At 50.4% G+C, this 21,524-nt stretch overlaps 1 protein-coding gene across 10 annotated transcripts in view; it reads left to right on the forward strand.

The window, feature by feature from the left end:
• Positions 1-21,524, forward strand: part of GRIK4 (glutamate ionotropic receptor kainate type subunit 4) — a 410,374-nt gene that overhangs the window by 255,193 nt on the left and 133,657 nt on the right. For all 10 annotated transcript variants that reach the window (XM_079103138.1, XM_079103145.1, XM_079103144.1 and 7 more), the window contains 4 exons: positions 77-174; positions 4,586-4,751; positions 15,057-15,235; positions 19,415-19,468. In XM_079103138.1, coding sequence (XP_078959264.1) covers positions 77-174; positions 4,586-4,751; positions 15,057-15,235; positions 19,415-19,468 — 497 coding nt within the window. The remainder of the gene's footprint in view (positions 1-76; positions 175-4,585; positions 4,752-15,056; positions 15,236-19,414; positions 19,469-21,524) is intronic.

Below are 21,524 nucleotides of genomic sequence, written 5' to 3' on the forward strand. Positions count from 1 at the left end.
AGCCCAGGCAGGCGCTGGCCCAAGCCCCTCCTGATGGGTACCTTGCTTCCTTTCCTGTCCCTACCTCTGGCTGCAGTGTGTCAGATCCTCCCCAAGGGGGTGGTCGCTGTCCTGGGACCATCATCCAGCCCAGCCTCCAGCTCTATCATCAGCAACATCTGTGGGGAGAAGGAGGTGAGTACTGGGTGGGTTGGGGGACTGTCTGCAGGCTGGAACCTGTGCCTGGGGCCCGAAGATCATGGATCTGGGAGGGCCAGAAGGGTTGAGCTGGGCATGGTGTTGCATGATGTAAACCCAGTGGCTCAGGAGCCTGCGGCAGGAGGATCATGAGTTCAAAGCCAATCTCAGCAACTTAGTGAGGCCCTAAGCAACTCAGTGAGACCCTGTTTATAAATAAAATATAAAAAGGGTTGGAGGTGAGGCTCAGTGGTTAAGTGGCCCTGGGTTCAATGTTCAATTCCCAGTACCAAAAAAAAAAAAAAAAAAAAAAAAAAAAAAAGACTAGGTAAGCATTGTTAATAACAATGACATCAATACAAATAGAAGTGGTCCTAGGTTGAGCTCACTTTGTTCCAGATTATTTTAATGGGGGAGCCTCAGGAGAGGTGTTCAATATGGGGATTTTCAAGTTGAACCCCTGAGTCTTAGGTCCCATGGTGGGGTCTCCACCTCTTGGCAATGGGGTGGAGAGGATGGTGAGGGTGGTGGTGGGGAAGGAGCCTAAGGGGGCTGCAGTCTGAGCCAACCCTCCAGTCCGCATGGGTAGCTCCCTGGTGATCTGTCCACACATTGGGATTCTGCAGTAGAATGCCTTTGGGGGAAGGCATTGCTATATTTTATTGCAAAAAATAAAGTTTGAAAGCGTCTGTTTATAAGTTCTCGAGAAAAGGAGTTTTATTCTGTGTTCTTCCCTCAATTTGTCAATTGTAGCATCTATTCTCTGCCTTCAGGCAGGACGTTCTTCCTGGTGGGGTGAGAGGGTCCTGCCTTCTCTCTAGTCCCACAGTGCTGAGGCTCTTTCCTCTAGTTCTAGCTCCATGAGAGAATAATATGGGAGGGGCAAGTTTCTGAGCACCAGCCCACTTCCGATTCTGTGTACTCTTCTCTCCTTCCCTGGAGAAGATGAACTTGGAACTTCAGAGAGCCTCAGTCTGTTGTTGACATATTTCTACATCCTTCCTGAAGTCCACCAGTCCTTCCCCTTCACCTGTATCTGGGAGACACTGGGCAGGTGGCCCCTTAGCCCCTCTCTGCCCGTGGCCTTCTAGCCAGGTCCTTTGGGGGCAACTGCAGCTTGGTGCAGAGGTGCAGGAGGGGTCAGGGGAGGAGCCTAGGCAGACAGCAACATCTTAGATCTGTGTTAGAGACTTGGAGACTGAGGCTTCCAGAAGCTTCAGTCCTGGCAGGTCCAGCTCTTGGAAATAGGAGGGGGCACCCCTAACTGACAGACTGGATGCCTCCCCAGTGAGCCACCCCTGCAGAGATGGGGAGTTGTGGACGGGCTTCTGCCTGCCCCGTATCCTCATGGAAGCTACTCCCTTGAGGTCATGATCGGAGGTCTTGGTGAGTCCTTGAGCCTTTGTCAGAATATTTATCCTCCTATTCTATGAGCCCTCTCTGAGAATTGCTGTCAGCACATCTGCGGGCCTTGCAGCCCTAGCCTAGTCCCAAGTCAGTCTTTTTCCTCCAGGAGTGGGCCTGTCCCATAGGCTGAGACCTGCACCTTCTGGCCTCCCCCTGGTCCATGCTGACAGCTTCCCATCCCCTTCGCCCTCCCATATCCAGGAAGAGGACTCATAGGCCAGCTCAGGGCATCTTCTGTCGCATCTCAGTCCCTTCCAGAATCTCACAGGCATCAGCCCAGGAATTTAGACCTGATGTTTAATTGAAATCTTTCTTGCCATGCTCTGAGTAACAGCTCAGATATGTGGCAGGTCATTATTCCAGCAATGGCTCTGATCTTCACCAGCTGAGGTTGCCAAGACTTCAGCTCCCCATTTTCTCTCTCCCTTCCTTTTCTCTTCTCCCCATCTCTTTCTTCACTGGCTCTTACTGTCCTCCCCACAAACCCACTTGAAAATGACCTCCTTGTGGGATTCAGTGGTTAATTCATCTCAGCCATCAGGTCCCTCAGCTCCACTTGGCCTTTGGGGCCAGAGGCTGAGCCCCTGACTTGCAGCGTCTTGCCCTGGCCCTGTGCCAGGGACCAGCCAGCCAGGCTGCACTGCCCAGGGAGCAGCCAGACGGTTACCCCTCCTTTGTCTGGTTATGTTTCTTCCTGAGCAACCTTTCCTCTCTGTTCAGATTATGCATTTCTTTTAATATTTTATGAGGCTGAACTGCCTTACACTGATTCCTCCTGGCTCCGGGGAAAAGCAATGGACTTCTCACCAAGGAGTCCATCCCTTTAAATGCGGCTGATGTCTCTACAACCCTAGCAACTGGCTGCTTTATGCCTTGCCGCTCTCCCTCCACACCTCCATGACGACTTCCTGGGATGCATTTGCAATTGCAAATCGATTATGGATTGATCTTCTAAGAGAGAAAACTGGCAGGATGGGCAGGGCCTTCCCTCCCTGCCTGGGTGCGCAGAGCAGCTGGCTGCCTGACCCATAGCCTTCCGTGTGCCCCGTGCTGAAGATTCTACAGCTCCCCTTCCCAGGGGTCCCTCCACCCTCAGCCCTGCACACACAGCTTCTGTATCTCTCTGGGAACTCTGACCTTTGGGGGAGAAACAAGAGAGGAGGGAGAGAAGGCATTGTCCAAGCTCTGAGGACCTGTCCGGAAGGAGCTGTTCCATCCGTCCTTCACTCAGGACATCTCATCGAATCTTCCAGAGCTCTTCTTAGAAAGTGCCTCTGGCTGTCTTCATTTGAGTAAAGCATAGACAGGTTAAGTGGTTTGCCCCCAAATCACAGCAGGGTCTGAATGCAAACCCAAGGCTGCAATCTCCAAAGCCTACATATCCTTCATCTTCTTGAAGGACTGCCCCACCAAGCCAAGGCTCGGAGCCATTGATTCATGGGTGTCCCTAGGAGCTCTCCCTATTGGGGGGTTAGCTACTACTGAAAGCCCGTGCCCTGCATCGCCACCTAGGGAAACCTTAGCCAGAGGAGCTCGGATATCTAAACCAGCCAAGCCCTGCTGCCCAGCCTTGACCTTCATCTTGACCCTTTGTGATCTCTTTTCCTGTCAAGGTGCATTTGTTATTTATTTTAGATCAATTGTATGGGATGCAAAATGCAAGTGGGAAGAAAGGCCCCTTATGACACGCAGGTCAACTGCTCTTCGAGAGTCATTGTTCATGACTCGCCAGGCTCTTGTCAGTTTTGCACCCCCACTGAAAAAATTATGGTTATGTTCTCTCTGTAGTTCAAGGGCTAACCCTGGTTGAATTCAGTAATTTCTCTCTCTCTCTCTCTCTCTCTCTCTCTCTCTCTCTTTTTTTTGCTAAATCTTTATTCTCCTTCCACTCCAATTTCAGAAGGGTTCTGGTCTCTGGCCAACTTCTCTCCAAAACTTAAAAGGATAAAGAAGTATATTCTTCCGTGGATGACCCCAGCTCCCAGACTCCTGGTAGCATAATCTCTAGGCCAGGCAAGGCAAAGAAAACTTCTGTAAACATTTCTGAATAATCCATTCTAGAGTCCAACCAACTCACCATCAGGAAGTTCTCCCTGCTGTCTATCTTCAACCTTACTAGCTTTAACATTAGGACAAACTCATCCGCAGCTTCAGCTCTCCCAGCTCTGAGTACCAGGGATGATCCTGGCAGAATAAAATCAAGGTGGATGGCAGCTTATTACATTTTAACTTCCCTATTACATACCAGATAGCCCAAGCTGACAATAAAGCAGACACTGCAGTCTGCTAATATCTCTTTCCCAGAAAGAGGCAGAAGGCAGGGCAGTGCCTCTCAGAAATGTCAGCAATGGATGCAGAAGCTGACACTGTCCTAATGAAACCAGAGCTGGTATTTATTTACCCAAATCCATCCAGAGGCTTCTAGATGGTTTCCCCAGAGGCAGTGCTTCTGTCCCCGCATGCAAATCTGTGAGGGGCCCATCTTGCCCTGCCATCGCCCTGGACATTCACCCAGGAAGTTTGTTGGGAGCTGGTATATACACCTGTCAGCTGGGCTCAGGGGCTTCTCTCTTGGTCCCCAGGGTACTGTATTTTCTCTTCTGCCACCTCTGCTCTGATTTATTAACTACAAATAAAATATTATGAAGATTCTGATTTCAAGAGCCATTTGTCTCTCTGCCCAGCAGCAGGCTCTTCTTCTGAGAATAAAACCTACTCTTTTAAATTCCCAAGATCACAGACTCAGCCCCCAGATCGCCAGTGTATTTGCACAGGTCTCTGGCCTAAGGGTTTCCTGGTGGGGTCCTGGCAGAGATGCCATCACGTCTTCCTCCCCTGAACCCGGTGCTCTGGGTCCTGTGAGCTCTGACTCCACCCACGTGTGCACACAGGTGTCACATCAGAGGATCCTCCCTCCTCAGCCTGGTCTGCTCCTGGCCCTTCCCTTCTTTCTCACTCCTTCTGGATGCTCCTTGCTGCCCATTTTTGCTCCTCCTGCCAGGTCCCTCATTTCAAAGTGGCCCCAGAGGAATTTGTCAAGTTCCAGTTCCAGAGATTCACAACTCTGAACCTCCACCCCAGCAACACCGACATCAGCGTGGCTGTTGCTGGGATCCTGAATTTCTTCAACTGCACCACCGCCTGCCTCATCTGTGCCAAAGCAGAATGTAAGTTTCCCCATGCTGGCTCCACCTGTTACAGGCAGGTCTTGGTGAGTCCCCGCTGGCTCCCTGCGCCCCTGGATCCCACACCAGGAAGGGGAGGCCTCCCTCATATCCCGAGGCTGATGACCAACAGGTTTGGGCGTTCTGTGTGTCCTTTGGTGTTTGTCCATGTGTCCATGTGTATACTTGCGTGCGTGTGTATGTGCTCGTGTGTGTGTGTGTGTGTGTGTGTGTGTGTGTGAGAGAGAGAGAGAGAGAGAGAGAGAGAGAGAGCGAGCGAGTGAGAGAGAGAGAGAGAGAGCAGCAGCCCACAGTCCAGGAGCACCCTTTGCCAGGACTCCCTGGGCATGGCCAAAACAGAAAGGAGCTAGGTTAGAGGGGGACTGGCCAACTGCCAAATCTTTTTGCATCTGCAAACTCAATTCCCACATTTTCAGCCTCATTGTTAAGGAGATACAAAGAGAGAGAGAGAGAGAGGAAAAATATAAATTGAATGCATTTGTACTTGATGGGTTGAAGAGCTTCTTCCCCTGGAGAGCAGGTTTTGCTGATGGAACAAGGTCCAAGGTCAATTCCTGATAAAGCATTTTTTTGCAAATGCAGGCTTTGGAAATGCACTCTCTCTGACTCTCAGACAATTTGTGACATAAATTTAGTGTTTATGAGATTTAGCTAATTTAAACCCACGCCTCCCAGCAAATGGGCGCGTCTGTGTGTTCCTGCGGCAGCTGCGCACCCACATGTGGTCAACAGGTGCCGGGCACTGGCTTGCTCTGGGGATGAGTGCTTGAGCCCGGTGCCTGTGACCTGCACAGCTGTCCTATCTGCAGATCTTCCTGGGCTGTGCTGGCAGAGCTGCTCCACCTTGGAGCTGGGCTTCCTTCTGTGCCTTCTCAGAACTCCTCAACATTCTCAAGTCTTCCCTCCATCCTGGAATCCCAAGGGCATCCGAAAACAAAAGTCACCTCCCCATGATGGTCAGGACCTTAACAACCTTTGCACCTGCCTGCCCCCACACCTGTGTTCATTCATTCATTCAACACAATTCCACTGGGTCTTTACTCGGTGGTACCCAAAAAACAAGTCCCTGAGGCCCAACTCTGAACAATTCTTATGTACCTCACTTAATTATGACAACCACCAGTGGTTTTGGAGGTGTTGGGATTCCCCATCAGAGTTGAGGAACTTGAGACCCAGAGAGGTGCAGTGATTTGCCCAAGGTCACACGACTTGAGCAGCAGGGCTCACACTCAGATATAGGTCCTCTTGCTCTGTGTCTGGAGCAGAGCGGAGGCAGAGGAGACGCAGCCCTGCCATTGGTGGGAGAAGGCACCGAGAAGTTTGTAGTCAATGTCACATGTGCAATGTGGTTTGTCAAGGAGCCATTCCTGAGCACAGGGTGCCAGGAAAGGCTTCCGGACCAGGGTGGGGCTTCCCATGGGGTTTGAAGGATTAAGAAGATTTAGGTCCATGGAGCAGTGAGGTAGAGCCTGCCCGCTGAGGGGGAAGGAGGAAGCAGGCCCTTGGGGCTCAGAGGTGCCATTGAAGTGGAAAGAGTCTGAAGGAAGAGTGGCAGGTGGGGCAGCATGGACTGGCTTCCGAGTCAGCAGAAGGAACTTGAAGCCCTCTCCCCTGGGAATACCCTCCAGGAAAAGGCCATTCTGATCATGGGTCCACCCTTAAGGAACAATTAGTTTGGGGAAACTTGAATTCGACCCAAGGAGCTGGGGACCCTCAGGCTTAGAGACAGAAAGGTGGCTCCAGGCCTTTTTCAATGAGCAGCTCCTGAAAGGGAGCAGCGAGTTGGTCCTGAGCAAGAGCATGCCAGTCCTTCACTTAGTCAATCAACAGGTATTTCTTGGGCATATTTTATGTGCCAGGCACCGGGTTAGGCTCTGTGAGAGAGCCAGGAGAACAGCACAGTCTTTTCTCAAAGGTGAAGCAGCCTTGTTGGAGAACAGGCAGCACCTTTGAACATGAAGCAGCTAGGACAGCGAAGGATGGGTCTGAACTCTAGGGAAGGCAGTGCCCTGGAGTTCTCAGGCGGGGGTCCACAGAGGAGGTATGGCAAGAGCTCAGCGAGTAGAGATTCCAACCCCTTTGTTTACAAAAGAGGAAACTGAGGGTCAGAGAGTAGCTCAACTTGCCTAGGGTATCATAACGAGGAAGCGGTCCAGCTGAGCTTTGGCCCAGGTTCTCTGGATCACCTTCCAACACACCAGCACCATTACACCAGTATTTCATAAACTGGGTTCCTCTGGGTGATGTGGCCTAGTGTGGTAGCCCCAAGCTATTTGAGACTATTTAAATTTAAATCTGAATTCATCAAAATTAGATAAAACTAAAAATCCAGTTCCTCATCCTCTTGGTCACATTTCAAGTGCTCAACAGCCATATGTGGCTAGCGCTCTGTACTGAACAGCACAGGTATACATAGTCCCATGGCCACAGAGAGTTCTACTGGACAACACTGCTTTGATGAAGAGTGCTGTATGGGCAAAGAAAAAAAAAAATCCGGATTTCCCTTCATTCTCTTTCCGCCTCATGCAGATTCACAATGCACGTTAACATGGTTCCATGGCCAAACCAACTACTTACCTCATTGTCTTCCAAATGGGTTTGCCCACAAGCCCCCAAAGAATGCCGATGGAAAAGTCCACAGGATGCTAAATAGTAAGAGACAGCAGGCAAGGACAAGATTTTCCTTCAGTGCTGCACACAATGGCTCACCAACCTAACAGGAAGTTCTTTCTTTTGTCCAGCCACCATTCCCTCTTGCTTTTAGGCTGACTTCTCTTTCCTCTGCTTTGGATCTTACTGGGCTTTAGGAAATTAGTTGCTCAGATGTGAAACATATACAAGGCACTAAGCACTTGGTTTAGATACTGTTGCCTCCTGGCCCAGAACTCTGCGTTAGAATTATGACATTCTTTGACATTCAAACAGTTCCTTGTGGAGGACAAATCACTTTTCATTTATGTGTTCCTATTTTACCTCCTCCCCAGTTATGCTAGAGCCGAGGGAACGGTCTTGGAGCCCTTCAGGGTCTTCCGATCATACCACTGGATTCCATGGAAAATCCAAGACTCTGCCTCAGGACCTTTGCCCCTCAAGTTCCTCCTCCATGCAGCATCCCCTGCCATGATCTGAACAAGCAACCCCAGAACAGTGCCTCAAGGGTCCCTGCATGGGCAGAGGTCTCTCTGCAGCAGCATGTCCCCGCTGACCCTCAGGCAGGATGGCTGAGTGCAGACCTGTCCTAGAGGAGATGAGGCTGTCTGTCCAGACACTGGGGAGGCGGGGCCACCACCCAAGGACCCGGCAGCCAAGGCACCTGTCTTCTGGGAGAGGTCCCTGCTGCTGCTGCTGCTGCTGCTGCTGCTGAGGGTCTCTGTCCCCACCCACCAGGGCCAGGGAAAGGAAGGTGGAACAGAGCGGGAAAGTTCAAGGGCAAAGGAGATTAAAAATCTAATCAAAGGACGAGGGACTGAGGGGAGTGGGGCTCAAAGGTCTGAAGGAGACTCTCTTCCATCTTCCTTATTAATGCAGGGCCAGGAGATGCTGCGAGCAGAATTAGGAACAGGGATCTAATTCTCTTTCTCAGCCATCAAAATCAGGCGTAACGGAGATCATTCCATGGGGAACCTTGCCGCTCATTCTCCTGTTTCCCAAAAGTAGATTTTTAATAAGCAGGTTTCAGACCAAGTAGAGATATATTGTGGATTATATTATTTTTTTCTTTAATGAGAAAAAAAAAAAATTAGGACATCTGCAAGTCCCTGTTTCTAATGAGGCTGGAGAGGAGGTGAGTGAGTGGCCAGGTGTGGTGGTCCTGGGAGCTGAGGAGCTGGGGTCTGGGTGGCTTCCAGGGACAGCAGGGCACCCGCTGTGGCTCCTGGGGTCCGTTTGGTTGGATCGCCTGTTGAGATCCTCTGGACTGGTCCAGTGCCACAGGTAGGCCATGCTGTCATCGTTCACGCCCATGTTTTTTACGAATTTGCTTTGTTGTTTCTAAGTTGTTTTTTTGTTGTTGTTGTTTGTTTTTTATGACTCCGGGCCCCGTGTCCCCACACCTTGTGCCACTTATTCACTACCTGTGTGATCTGGGGAAGCAACATCACCTCTTCCCATCCTCTGCTGAGGGGAACAATGGGCACACTTTGAATGGGCCCGGCTGGGACCTGGAGCAAGAGTGAGCTCCATTTGGCACTGTGTTCCTACCATCCCTGAGTTCCCCAAACACGGCCCAGGTAGGGGGGGACAGACAGATTTGAACTCTAGGAGGGTTCCTCTCCCAGGAGGGAGGAGCTGCTCACGAGAAAGAGGCAGGATGGTGGAATAAGACGGCCATCTTTGGAGTCAAACCAAGCTATTTCAACCATTTAGGAGCCGTGTGATGTTGAGCAGGCCACTCCACCTCTCTGAGCCTTCATTTCCTCTGGATGACAGGGGAATAAGGCCTGTTGGGGTCATTGGGTTGGAAAGTAACCGGATTCAGAACACAAGCCACAGTGACTGTTATTTCATCCTGCAACCTTGACTGATGCAGTGGTGGGGGAGGATGGAGCCGTAGGGAATGACTCCCAGGCCTCCTTGGGAGAGGAAATGTGGCAGTAGTGGGTCTTCCCCAGGCCACCCCCATGGGAGGCCTTTTGCTCATTGTGACACATTCAGAACCTTATGGAGGACAAAAGTGAGGGGCGGCTTTCTGTGTTACCAGAGGACTGTGTGGTCCCATGCCACCCTGCAGGGTGGGTCAGAGGCCGGGCCTTGGAGTCAGAAGCCTGGGTTTGGATCCTGTCCTGTCCCACGCCCTCCAGCTCTGTGACCGCAGGCCCTGGAGCTCTCCTGCCTCCAGGTGTCTTTCCTGGGGCAGTTGTGAGGACCTGATCTGCTGTGAACATGGAGGAGCCCAGGCCACATTGAGGGTGTTCCCAGAGCGGGCATGCCTGCCCCCCGCACTGGAATCACTCACCCTGAAATTAGCAGACCAGCTCCTCCGAAGCCCATCCTGGCCATTGTAGATGGGACACCAGCCCCTCCCCCCTCCCCCAGGCCCTGTGCTCCCTCCATCCTCCCCCTGCCTGCCGGCTGGTCAGGTTAGGAGGCCTGGAGGCCACACTCCAGCCCCCCACCAGGTGGAGGGCCCCGTGCACCACATTAAACTCATGAGCTCATGAAATGCTCGCCACTGTCCCCCCAGGGGAGCACTCCGTCAGTGCCTTCCTTGGGGTTTAAAAGAACCATCTCTTCTGGGAATGTCAGCGTCTTCCCAGGGTCAAAGCACTCCATCAAGGGACTCAGTCAGCAGAGATGGGAAGAGGCCATTTTATTTTTTAATATAGGGGTCCCCAGTGTCCCTGGCAGACCTGGCACTAGAGTATTTGTGTCCTTGTCCTGAGGTTGTATCCACGCTGGCTGTGCCTTTCACGACTTCCTTGTCCTCCCCCTGTCCCTCCCTATTCCAGGGAGGCCCCTACCCCCAGTCCAGAAGTCAGCCGTGCTCCCTCCTCCCAGAACAGCTGGCCTGCTGGGTCTCTCATCGATCCACCCTGCTGCCTCCTGAGTGAGACTAATAGGTTCCCTAGGTCCCTCTGTGCCTTAGACTTGGCAGGCAACTGCTGCTGGGCCAGCAGTCTGCCCAGCCCAAGAGAAGGTTGGGCTGGAGGTGGAGGGGCTTTCAGGAAGAGAGCAGACTTTAACCCCTCTGATGGCAAATGCCCTTGATAAATCCCTTAGTTCCATTAAACTGAGGTGAGGAGGAGGACAATTTGCACCGAAATGCCTAATATTCTTAATATAATTAAACCACATTTTCTCCTTGGCAAATTCCTTCCACTGCCTAGAATTTAAAAGGATCGTAGTCTGATTCACAGAATTGGAGACTCTCTGGGCTGGAAAGACATCGGTGTTTTTCTGTTTCAACTTTCCGTGCACTGGTTTGATTCCCTCTACCACAGTCCTCAAAAGGGACTCCTGTCTACTTGACTACTTCCAGCCCTGGGGAACTCACGACCTCAGGTGCACCTAAGCAGCTTCGTGCAGCTCAGACTGGAGGTTCTTCTCTAGGTCCAGCTGTCTCCCTGTGACTCCCATCCACTCAGTGTTCCTGGCTTTAGGCCTTGAGGTGCCTTCCCATGCTTCCCAAGGACAGCACCCCTTCCTTCAGTGGCTCTCCTAGTGACAAGGTGACGGTGCCTGCCAGGCACTGCTGCTCCCTGGCCTGTTAGGATGCACAGTCTCTTTCTTTCCCAGAATCCATTCTGTGCAAGCACTGTGCACCTGTGCCCCAGGGATATGCAGAGATGTTTGAAACGGGATCCCTACCGTTGTGGCTTTCCATTGCTGCAAGGAAATACCTGAGATAAACGACCTAGAAGGAAGAAGGTTTATTTTGGTTCACAATTTCCGAGGTTCAGGTCCATGATACTTGACCCCATTACTTGGGCTGGTAGTGAGGTGGAACACCGTGGCCAGGAACTTGTGATGGAGCAAAGCTGCTTACTTTATGGGGGCAAAGAAAGAGAAAGAAGGGGACCAGGGACAAATATATCCCTCAAGGGCACACCCTCAACGACTCACTTCCTCCAACTAAGCCCCACCTTCTGAAGTGTCCACCATCTCCCAATAGTTCACTGAGTTAGGAATCAATCAATGAATCAATCCATCCATGAAGTCAGAGATCCCGTGATCCAACACCTTTTAAAGGCCCCACCTCTGAACAGTGTGGCAGTGGGGACCAAGCCTTCAACACAGGGGCTTTTAAGGGACATTTAAGATCCAAATCATAATGCTACATAAAACTGTAAAAGAACTCGTGTATACATCATGCATTACAATCATATATAACACACAAATACAGACATACGTATACCAATACGTGATGAAAGCGTTCCTAATTTTTCTATTTGACCATGGTGCAGTCCCATACTCTGCCACCATGCTGGGTGGCAGCAGCGAGTCACAGCTCCCTGGAGCCCCCAGAAATTGCCAGGGAAACCACCCACTCTCTAGTGTCCTCTGTTGCTCGGCCATGATGTTTGGTAGGTTAAATGTATTCAATGTTTTCAACCTATGATGTTTTTAACTTACAATGAGTTTATCCACATGACCCCATTGTAAATTGAGGAATATTGTTTCCGGTTTATAACCAAAGCTCCTGTTTTGAGGGTTAGATAATAAATCCTGTAAGAGCTGGGAGAAGGGAGCAGTAGGTGAGATTGGAGATGGAGGGAAGTTTTGAGGAAGGAGATAGGGTGAAGGTGTTTGGGGGAGGCATGGGGTTGAGATTTGTTTAGCCCCTTCTAGGTGACAGGTGCCCCTGAGGCACTCCTGATAACCCTACAAGGTCATCGTTCTCCTGATTTCACACACAAGGACACAGAGGCACAGGGGAGTGAGGGCCTTGCCACTCTAACCTGCCCAGATGTGGAGTTGCAGTCACCCCACGGAGTCCGGATGTGCTCCAGGTGCTCTCCAGGTTGGGCTGAGGAGCGACCCACTGATGGCGGGTCAGGAGGGCTGCACACCTCCCGAGGACTCACTGCCCTGCTCTCCTGCTCCTCTCTGCCCTGCCTCTTGGCACACGCAGAGTGCTGGATGGGATTAGGCACCGTGGTGTTTTGTTTAAAGGGCAGCAGAGTACCCCAGGGAGGTGGCAGGCGGGGACCGAGCGGAGCAGGGCCTTGAGTTTATCGAATGTCTGGGGTGCTCTCTCTGGAAGCTTAGTGTACCTGCCAGTTTTAAAGGGATAAAGGGTCCCTGGGCTGCCTTTGTCAGACATCACCCTGCTGTGCATAATCCTGCTGTCAACCCCCGGCTTCCCCGTCTCATCCCACTGAATTTCATTGCCCATCTGAAGAATCCCAGGGGTTTTGGCCTCTTTCCCAGCCAGACTCTGAAGATTCTCTGTGATGCACACCAGGACCTGTGGAGTTGGCTCTCCCCATGCATCTCTCCAGCGGTGGGGCTGCCCAGCCCCGTACCGGCAGCGCATGGCGGAGACTCCTGAGGCCCCAGGAGCACCAGCTTGGTGGCCTCTCCTGACCTCCTTATTAAGAGTGTTTTTGGGTCAGATGCTCAGATCTTGGTCCACATGGGAGTTTGCTTTTGGCTTCATTTTGAGGAAGCTGTGATGAATATTGTCATTTTCACTGGTGGGACAGAATGCAGCAGCCCCATAGAAAACCAAATTAACTCAAACTGCCAAATGAAATTGGGATGTGATTCAAACTTGCCCTGGGTAGAGGTGCACACCCCGGACTCTGAGCTACCAAGGGTAGGGACCCCATCCATCATCTTCTCTGCCTTCTGTCTTGTCTACATGGTGCCTGCCACTTAGAGAGTATGCAGTGGCTATCCGTGAGCTTCCTTCTCCCTTCCCTCTGTGGGAGAAGGCTGCCTCAGGGCCTGCACACATGAGCCAGCATAAGTAAATACAAGAGGAATGACCTCGAGATGGCTCATCCCACTCCTGGCATGTTCACTTATGATCTTCTTATGCCCATTTCATAGATGAAAAATGGAGCCTCCAGGTTAAAAGATGGGGGTCAGTGGTGAGGGACAGTGCAATATTGCAGGCCTCTGTGGAAGCCCTGTGGGGGGCCAAGAGGAAAGGCCCATTCCACCTGGTGGCTTGCACAGCAGGACTGCTAACTGAAGCCTCTTTGTAAAGACCTGGCTGTACTAGGGCTTCTCCCCTCCCTGCCCTTTCTCAAAACCAGGGGCAGGTTGATCCAGGTGGCAACGGGTTAAAAAAAAACAAGCCCCAAGCGTTGTCTCTGTCTCTGCATTTCCAGACACACTACCCCAGCCCCTGCCCCGGGTTCTTGCTCAGGCAGGATAAACTACTCAGTTTGTTCCAGGAGGTGACGTAGTCTCATGGGAAGAGGGCTGGATGACCATTAGAAAATAAAAACTCTGGTTCCAGTGGTGTCACTGCGTCTTGAGTAACTGGACAAGCTGTGTCACCTCTCTGGAACATGAGGAGGTGGATGATTGCTTTTCAATGTCCCCTCCCACCATCTCGATTATCTTTTGACCCTCAAGGGTCAGGAGGGTACAAGAAAGAGTGAGTCTTTAGGGTTCTAGTCAAGACATTTCCAAACTGGGCCAGCATCGAAACAGGCAATCTGGGGATCTGGACTGGTAGGAAACCAACCCTTCCCAGGTCATCTGCAGCATGTGAGCCAAGTTACTTACCTTCCTGCCCTTGTCTTCCTCTGAACTCTGGGTATCAAGGTACTTTCTGGATTTCTGTGATGACTTACATGAAATAAGCCATGTAAAAATTTTAGCACATTAGCTGGAACATAAAGGTTTAATAAATGTTACTCTTGTCATTGCTTTGGGAACAAAAGCCCACAGTTCTCTTTCCACTGGGATTGAGACCACTGCTTTTCTGGATAATAACCCTCTGGCCACACACCAACCCTACCCCTGGCCTGTCTTTTCAGAGCCAAGGCAGAATTAACACCCTCTCATCTCAGTGACATCATTCTGGGCTCCTCCTCCTACCACAGCCCTGGGCAGCCAATAGCTGGGGGTGGAGACGGGGAGGGGAGAGTCCTTAGCACAGGATTCCTTTTTTCCATTTTGTTCTGGGCCCGATTCTTGCCTGCTGGAGTTAGTTCAAAGCCTGTTCTTTTATGATCATCATAATGCCTGTCTTAATGCAGCCAGGAGGGCTCTGAGGAGTTCAAAGGGTTTTGCCAGGCCTTTCTTTTCTGGGTCTGGAGATCTTGAGGGAACCACTTCTCCACCTCCAAAAGAAAAACAGAAGCTTTTCTAGAACCTGACGTCCCCTTTATGCGGTTTCCTGGCTGCCTAAGTGCTTCTCCCGATACCTAGTTTGAAGCTGGCACGCACTGAGGTGCCTGCTGCTGTGCTCCTCACCCCTCAGGCGAGGAAACTGAGGCAGAGATAACTGACCCTGTGAAGAGGTCCTGGAAGTGGGCACAGAGACCCAACTGGGTGGCCTCTGAACCTAGTTTCAGTCCCTGGGCACACTGCTCTGAGGGAAGGGCTGGGGACTCTCACCACTACCGCCCCCCAGCCCCGTCTTCCAAGCAGTGCATTGCTGAGGGAGCAGGGTGGGGGACAACGGGCGCTTCGAGCATTCTTTTTAGTTTAGATGGAATAACTGAATCCCAGAGATGTCAAGAAACCTGCTCAGGTCATGATACAGCTCCCTAGCACTGGCCACAACCCTACTTCCTGCCCAAGTCACCTGTGTCTTGATTGTGCCCAAGTGTCTGTTGAGGCAGGTCTGCAGACCCTTAGGGACTTCCTCCTCTCTCCCCCCTCCAGGCCTTTTAAACCTAGAGAAGCTGCTCCGGCAATTCCTTATCTCCAAGGACACGCTCTCCGTCCGGATGCTGGATGACACCCGGGACCCCACCCCGCTCCTCAAAGAGATCCGGGACGACAAGACAGCCACCATCATCATCCATGCCAACGCCTCCATGTCCCACACCATCCTCCTGAAGGTGGGAGTCAGGCTGGGCCACTGGCAGGCTCAGAGCATCCTTCTCTCCCCTCCCTCCTTGCCTCGAGTGTCCCTGAGCTCCAGCTGTCCTTCAGCCCCAGGCTGGACTGAACCCTGACCAACCTCTCTTTGTGCTTCTTTTTGAATGGATGGTTCCCAAAAGCTGAAAGGAGAAAGCAGGGTGATGGGTGATGCCCTAAGATATCTTAAGCACCTGTGAGGCAGGGCAGCAACCTTCTAGCATACCAGCCAATGCTAGACCTGCCGGCGCTCAGGGGAGGTCAGGGTTCCCGGGGAGATCAGGAGTGGGAGTGGCGCACTTGAGGGGCTCCAGCAGAGACTGCTTGCCAGATGGCATAGAAGCAGCTTTACATTTTGACTAGCAGGACAGTCCCATCAGTGTGTATTGCCCTGTCTTTAATCCCGAAGCTGTGTTCAATGGTTTACAAAGTGTTCCGGTGTAATTTCCCACTGCATTCCTCCTACAGCTGAAGAAACAGATTCTGGAGATGAGCAGATCTGTCTGCTGCCAGTCCCAGGAGGGGCAAAACCAGACTACTTGGTCTCCTGCCTGCAAGGCAGAAAGTTTCTCCTATGTGTCCCAAGACAGAGGGGTGGCTGCCTGGCCCTGAGTCAGAGCATGCACACATGGGAACTAGCACTTTGTGAGGTAGGCCGGCCCAAGAGAGAGAACTCAGGTGTCTGAGGCCCGTGCCGGACATGCTGGAAACTGCTGGGCAGCTGGGGAGTCAGCTGACACCGGTTCCTGCACTGGTGGCTGGGCTAAACATGCTACCTCAGAGAGAGCAGGCCTGCTTCTAGGCTAGCAGGCCTGCTCTTCCCTGGTTCATCGGCAGCTCCCCCAACCTCTCAGGCATACTGGCCTCTTCTAATGCCATTTTAATTGCACATTTAAACACAACCTGCCATCTTCCACTGGGGGAGCAAGGCTCCTCATTAACCTCCACCAAGCGGCGTGGAGCCTGGTGGACACGCGGATGATGGTCTCTTCCTTTCCCTCCCTTCCTCCCTCCTTTGCTCCCATCCTCCCCTCCCTGGCTAGTTTTTGTCTGAGAGTTAATAAGAGATTTGAATGAGTGTTCTCAGTACTGAGGGCTGTCCCTTCAGCCCGTTGCTATAGTAACTTTCCACAGCACCAAGCCACGTCTATCCGTGTGTGTAGACCCAACTCGCACTCGCACACGCAGACATCCTCTCCAACACAGAATTTTTCTCTTTTCTTTATCTCTTTCTTCTCTCACATCTGGACCTATCATCAGTGAAGTCATTAAGGATGGAAACTCTTCCCTAGGTTCTAGGAGATGAGAGACACAGGCTGAGGGGTCTTTCTCAGGGAAGGTGGGAGCTTCAGCTTAGTAGATGGGTGTCCACCAGCCCCCATGTGGAGACCGTGCCTGAACAACCTCCAGGTGGAAGCCCTGGAGGGCAGCCCCTGCCCAGGAATATTCTGTAGCTCCCCTATCCAATAACATGACACATAGAAGAAAATACAGATCATTCAGGAGCCTATCCCAGAAGTTAACCACCCCTAGGTTTTGATATCTGTTCTTTCTGTTTCTGTTGCATCCCCCCACCAAATTATTGCACAAAATTTTTTTCTGTAAATTGCTTTTTTATATTTTCTTTTTTTAGATTTTTTAAACCCTAAGTATGTGCCTTGCATTATTCCCATATCATTAAATATATCTCTACCAATATTTTAATGGCTGTGTCATTTCCTATCATATAGACATCCCATAATTTATTTAACCATCCCCTTATTGTTGGAGAAACAGGTTGTTTCCAGTCTTTTGCTATAACAAACAGTTTTGAGATACACATCTTTGTACATAAATCTTGATGCACATTCATGAATATTTCCTCTGTAAATTTCTAGAAGAGGAACACTGAATTAAGGTATATATGTTTTTAAGGACATTGAGATGATTTGCCAGGCTGCCTGTTACAAGTCTGTAAACAGTTCACACTCACATCAGCAGTATGTAGGTATCTTATTGCACCCTGCCAATACTGGGAATTGTCATTACAAATGTTTTGTGGGTTGTCTTTTTGTTTGTTTTTTTGTGGGGGGGATTGTTTGGTTGGGATTTTTTGTTTTGTCTTGTTTTTACAGCCATGCTTTTGAAGAAAACTCTGCCTTTAGTGACCCTCATTAGTAAACAGGGGTGCCTGTGGCCATCTTTCCTCATCCCCCCTTGACCTCAGTTCCTGTGTCTTTGCAGCCAAACAGATCAATGAGCAGTGAGGTTTCAGGAAAGCCTCTTCCCTTTGTTCCCACAGGACATCCTGCTGGTCCCAGGCAGACAGACCTGGCCTCCCTTTGCCCTGGGGCTCTCTGTTTCTCCTTCTAGGGGGGGGTCCACAGAGCCTTGCTGGGCTTCAAGGAAGATGGTGTGCAGAGCACACAGGGCCTCTGGGAGCCCCAGCGTGCACATGGGAGCCTGGCCTTAGAGCTTGGCAGCCCTCGGCTGTCTCTTGATTTCAGGAGGATTTGCAGAGTAATCCCCTACTTTATTGAGCGGCTGTTCCAGCAACGAACTCCATGTTTACTCAGAAATCAGGTCTTAAAAACTAAGGATCTCTTGTCTTTTATCTCTAGGATAGCAGATTTCACAAAATGGATTTTAGCCAGCCGACCCCTGACTGCCCCCCACCAGCCTGTCCCTGCAAGCAGTGGACTCATATGGGTCAGGTAGCGTGAGCAACAGCTAACTATGCTCCCACACCAATGTGTGCCAGGGTGTGGGGTGCGGGGTGGGCATCCGGCCAGACCATCCTTTCTGAGGTGGAAGAGGACATGTAGCTTTGCTTGGAGGGAGAAGGAACCTCACCGTGGAGGCCCTGAGCTCCCCTGAGTCCCAGTGGTCCTGCCCTTGTCACTGAGCCCTGCTGCACTTCAGCTTCCCATGGGGATGTGGTGAAGTTATCCTTAGCCAGTTCCTCAAGGAGTCTGAGCCGGTTCCTGTAAGAGTGCTCACGAAGTTTTTTGAGATCCTTGGGAGATAAACACTATGTATGAAGAAAATGCAATCATACCTGGTCTTGTATCTCCCCCATCCACCTCAACAGTCGTGACAAGAACTGTCTCCCCGTGGCCCCGGGCTGCAGGATATATTATGAAAATCTAACCGACTGTCAGGAGGGATGAGGGCCCGGGAGAGAGCCAGGCTCATTATTTACCTGATCTACTTGTCAGTTTCTGTAGCACCTGTCACCCTCAAAGCCGGGCACACTGACAGGGAAGGTTGGCTAAGGGGTATTTCTGATGGGTACAGAGATCAGACAAAAGGGAGACTGTTCTGAAGTCAGCGCAGTTCCACCGTGAATGAGTCTGCCCGGGTGCTGTGATCAAGGGCAGCTGGTTCCTTATTACTAATAAAGGACCAAAGCTGGTGGATGATTCGCTTGTTTCCTATGTTGCTATCAATTCAGAATACTCTTAATGAGTCTCACTTGCCTTCTGACAGGGGTGGAGTTCATTATGGTATTTTGTGGGCACAGGCTCTCTTGCTAATGCCACGGCCCCTAAGAGTCTGGGTATACAGTTCCATCCATATCATGGTCCCCAATGGGGAGAAGAGTTTGGTTACTGAAATTAGGCTGCCTCTCTTAAATTTCATCTGTCCTGTGTATGGGACATGGAATCTTGTATAAGTTACTTAGTTTGTTGTCCCGTCAAGTTTCTTCTGCTATGAAATGATGGTGCAGGGTATGATCATGCCTCCCTCCTGTGATTAACCCACGTAGGATGGTTTGTAGAGCCTGGCACCTACTGAACAGTGGGTAAATGTTAGCCATTGTGATCATTAGTAGTTGTGGAGAAAATTATTCGAGTTTCTTTTATTATTTGCTTCACTTTCTGTAAAGTCACTTTGGTCCTCACAATATCACTTGTATCCATGGGAGTGTACATCAGCCACTGTGCGTGTCACGGGGGTAGGGAGCGGGTGGAGGTGGGGAGACCCTCCTTTAGAGGCCAGTGTTTCTTTGTTCCATCCTCCAAGATCCAGGGTAACACAAGAACCAATCAATATGTCCTACTTTGCCTGGTGCTGCAGGGTGGTGGCCAGACAAAGGACAGACACTTGGCGACCTCTCTGCTCATTTGCTTCCAGTAAGTTTTGTCGTCCTCTCTAATTTCCTTCTCTTTGCTTTGCAGGCAGCTGAACTAGGGATGGTGTCTGCCTATTACACGTACATCTTCACTAATCTGGTAAGACGTTTTCATAGCTCACCTCTTTGGTATAGAGAGTTGTCAGTGGTCAGGGTTAGTGGGTCCTGATGTGATGAAGCCCAGGAAATGGGGAGTAAGTAGAGAAATAAAGACAGAGGAGCAGAAGCCAACCAGAGCAGGGTATCCTGGAAACATGAGGGTCCAAGACCCCAGTGGGATTCTCATTCCAGTGATTCTTAGTCTTGGGAGAATGGAAATTTGGGGACTTTAATACCTTCATTTGAATGCCTCTAGCTACTTAGCACTGATACCTTGGGCTGTCCCATGATGGATGAACTTTGCTGGTAGGTCCAGTTACTGACCTGCAGTCTAGTCTCTACATCACCAGCTCCCCATGACCACTCAGAAGTAACAACACCGGGGCACAAATAGTATACATGCCTTAGAGTGGTTTACTTGGATGGACCTCTAAAAGCAATCTTATTTTGCAGATGAGAAAGCTGAGATATGTACTGAATCAGGGTTTAGGTACTGGTTTTCCCAAATACCTACCATGTGCCCTTCAACAAAACACTGTACTTAAGTGTCCTTATCTGCAAAATGGAGGTATGAACACCTGCATCATTTAGCTGTTATAATTATAATTTTGAAATCAGAGAATTTAAGGCACATATCAATTAATTGAAAGAGCCCTGCTAAGTTAGCAAGCAGAATTCAACCTCACAGCTTGGAATTTTCAACTTTAAAAAGAACAAGGTTAACGAGAAGCAAAGACTTTCTTGCTGAAAGTGTGCAAGAGAGTAATTTAGGAGATGGTACAGTCTCCTTCCCCGGATGTAGGGACCAGGTGTCCCTGCAGTTTAGGAGATGCCTACCTGCAGAGATCGGCTTGGACTCTGAGATCCTTGTTCTTTCCTAGCTGTAGGTGTCCATGAGCAGCCCTTTCTTGGGCTTCTGTGGACTATTAACCTTGAAGCATACAACAGGCCTTTGCTCTCAGAGTTGAAAGAGACCTTAGAGGCTTGCCGGCGAGTCATTTCCCTTTGCTTGAACTCGAGTATAAATGGTTGGTTCAACACCATCTCAAAACTGCCTGTGCTATGGTTGAAATTGTTTATCGAAGTCTAGCATGCATTTAGAAGACCATGCTTGTTATATGTGCATGGCGCAAAGAACTTTCTCCAAGGAGCACACCTGTGTAAGCAGCTCTCACATCCAGAAATAGAACATCACCAGCACCCCCAAGGCCCACTCTCACACCCCCAAAATGTAAAACAGAACCAATGTCTTGTTTGCCGTTTTTTATTTTTTTCTATCCAACACTGCAGCTGTAAATCAGAGCATTAACATGTAAAAGGGGAGACAAGGATTAGGCTATTCCCAGAGCAATGCAAAAGCATTTGCTTCAAATAAGGAGACCTCTGGGGCAGCCTGGGCAAGTTGGCAGAAGAGTAAGGAGAGATTAAAGTACAGTTGGATTCCATTTGGGGAGCCTGGGAAATGGAGGGGAGGAGGGACAAGAGGCAAGCCAGAATCTGCGGCTCTGTGCCAGCCTGCCAGGGTGGCTCCCTCCTGGCACCAGGCACCTGCAGCAGAGGAGGAGGGAGCCCTACAGCTGGGAGTCACTGAGTCGGTTGGCAGGTGGAAGGAAGGAGGCCAGTAGTTTGGAGGGGAATCAGAAATCAGATGGAGAAGCTTGGCTTGGACTTTTAAGAAGATGACATTCTACCTGCTCTTAAACAATGGGAACGTTGGCATGATGTTATCTAGTGGAAGAAGCACTGGCCTGTGACATCAGGGGACTCAGGGTCAGGTCCCCACTCTGCCCTCTTCTCCCCGAAAGAGTCAACTCTGCTCTCAGAGCCCCAGTTTTCACAATTCTAAAATGGGTATAACAACCTTGTAAGGATTGACTGGAATTCTGTTAAGTAAAAATGTGCCATAAATCATGAAGTACTATATGCTTCTGAAGCGCTGTGGTTTTTTTAAATAGCACTACAATACTTTCAGTTTTCAAAGGAAACTTTTCAAGTGGGTGTGGAACAGAGCAGCTCTGAGAGACGCCTCAGTCTGAGCGTTCTTTGAACTTGGAATT

The sequence above is a fragment of the Sciurus vulgaris genome (assembly GCF_902686455.1).
Source record: "Sciurus vulgaris genome assembly, chromosome: 11".
NCBI lineage: Eukaryota > Metazoa > Chordata > Mammalia > Rodentia > Sciuridae > Sciurus > Sciurus vulgaris.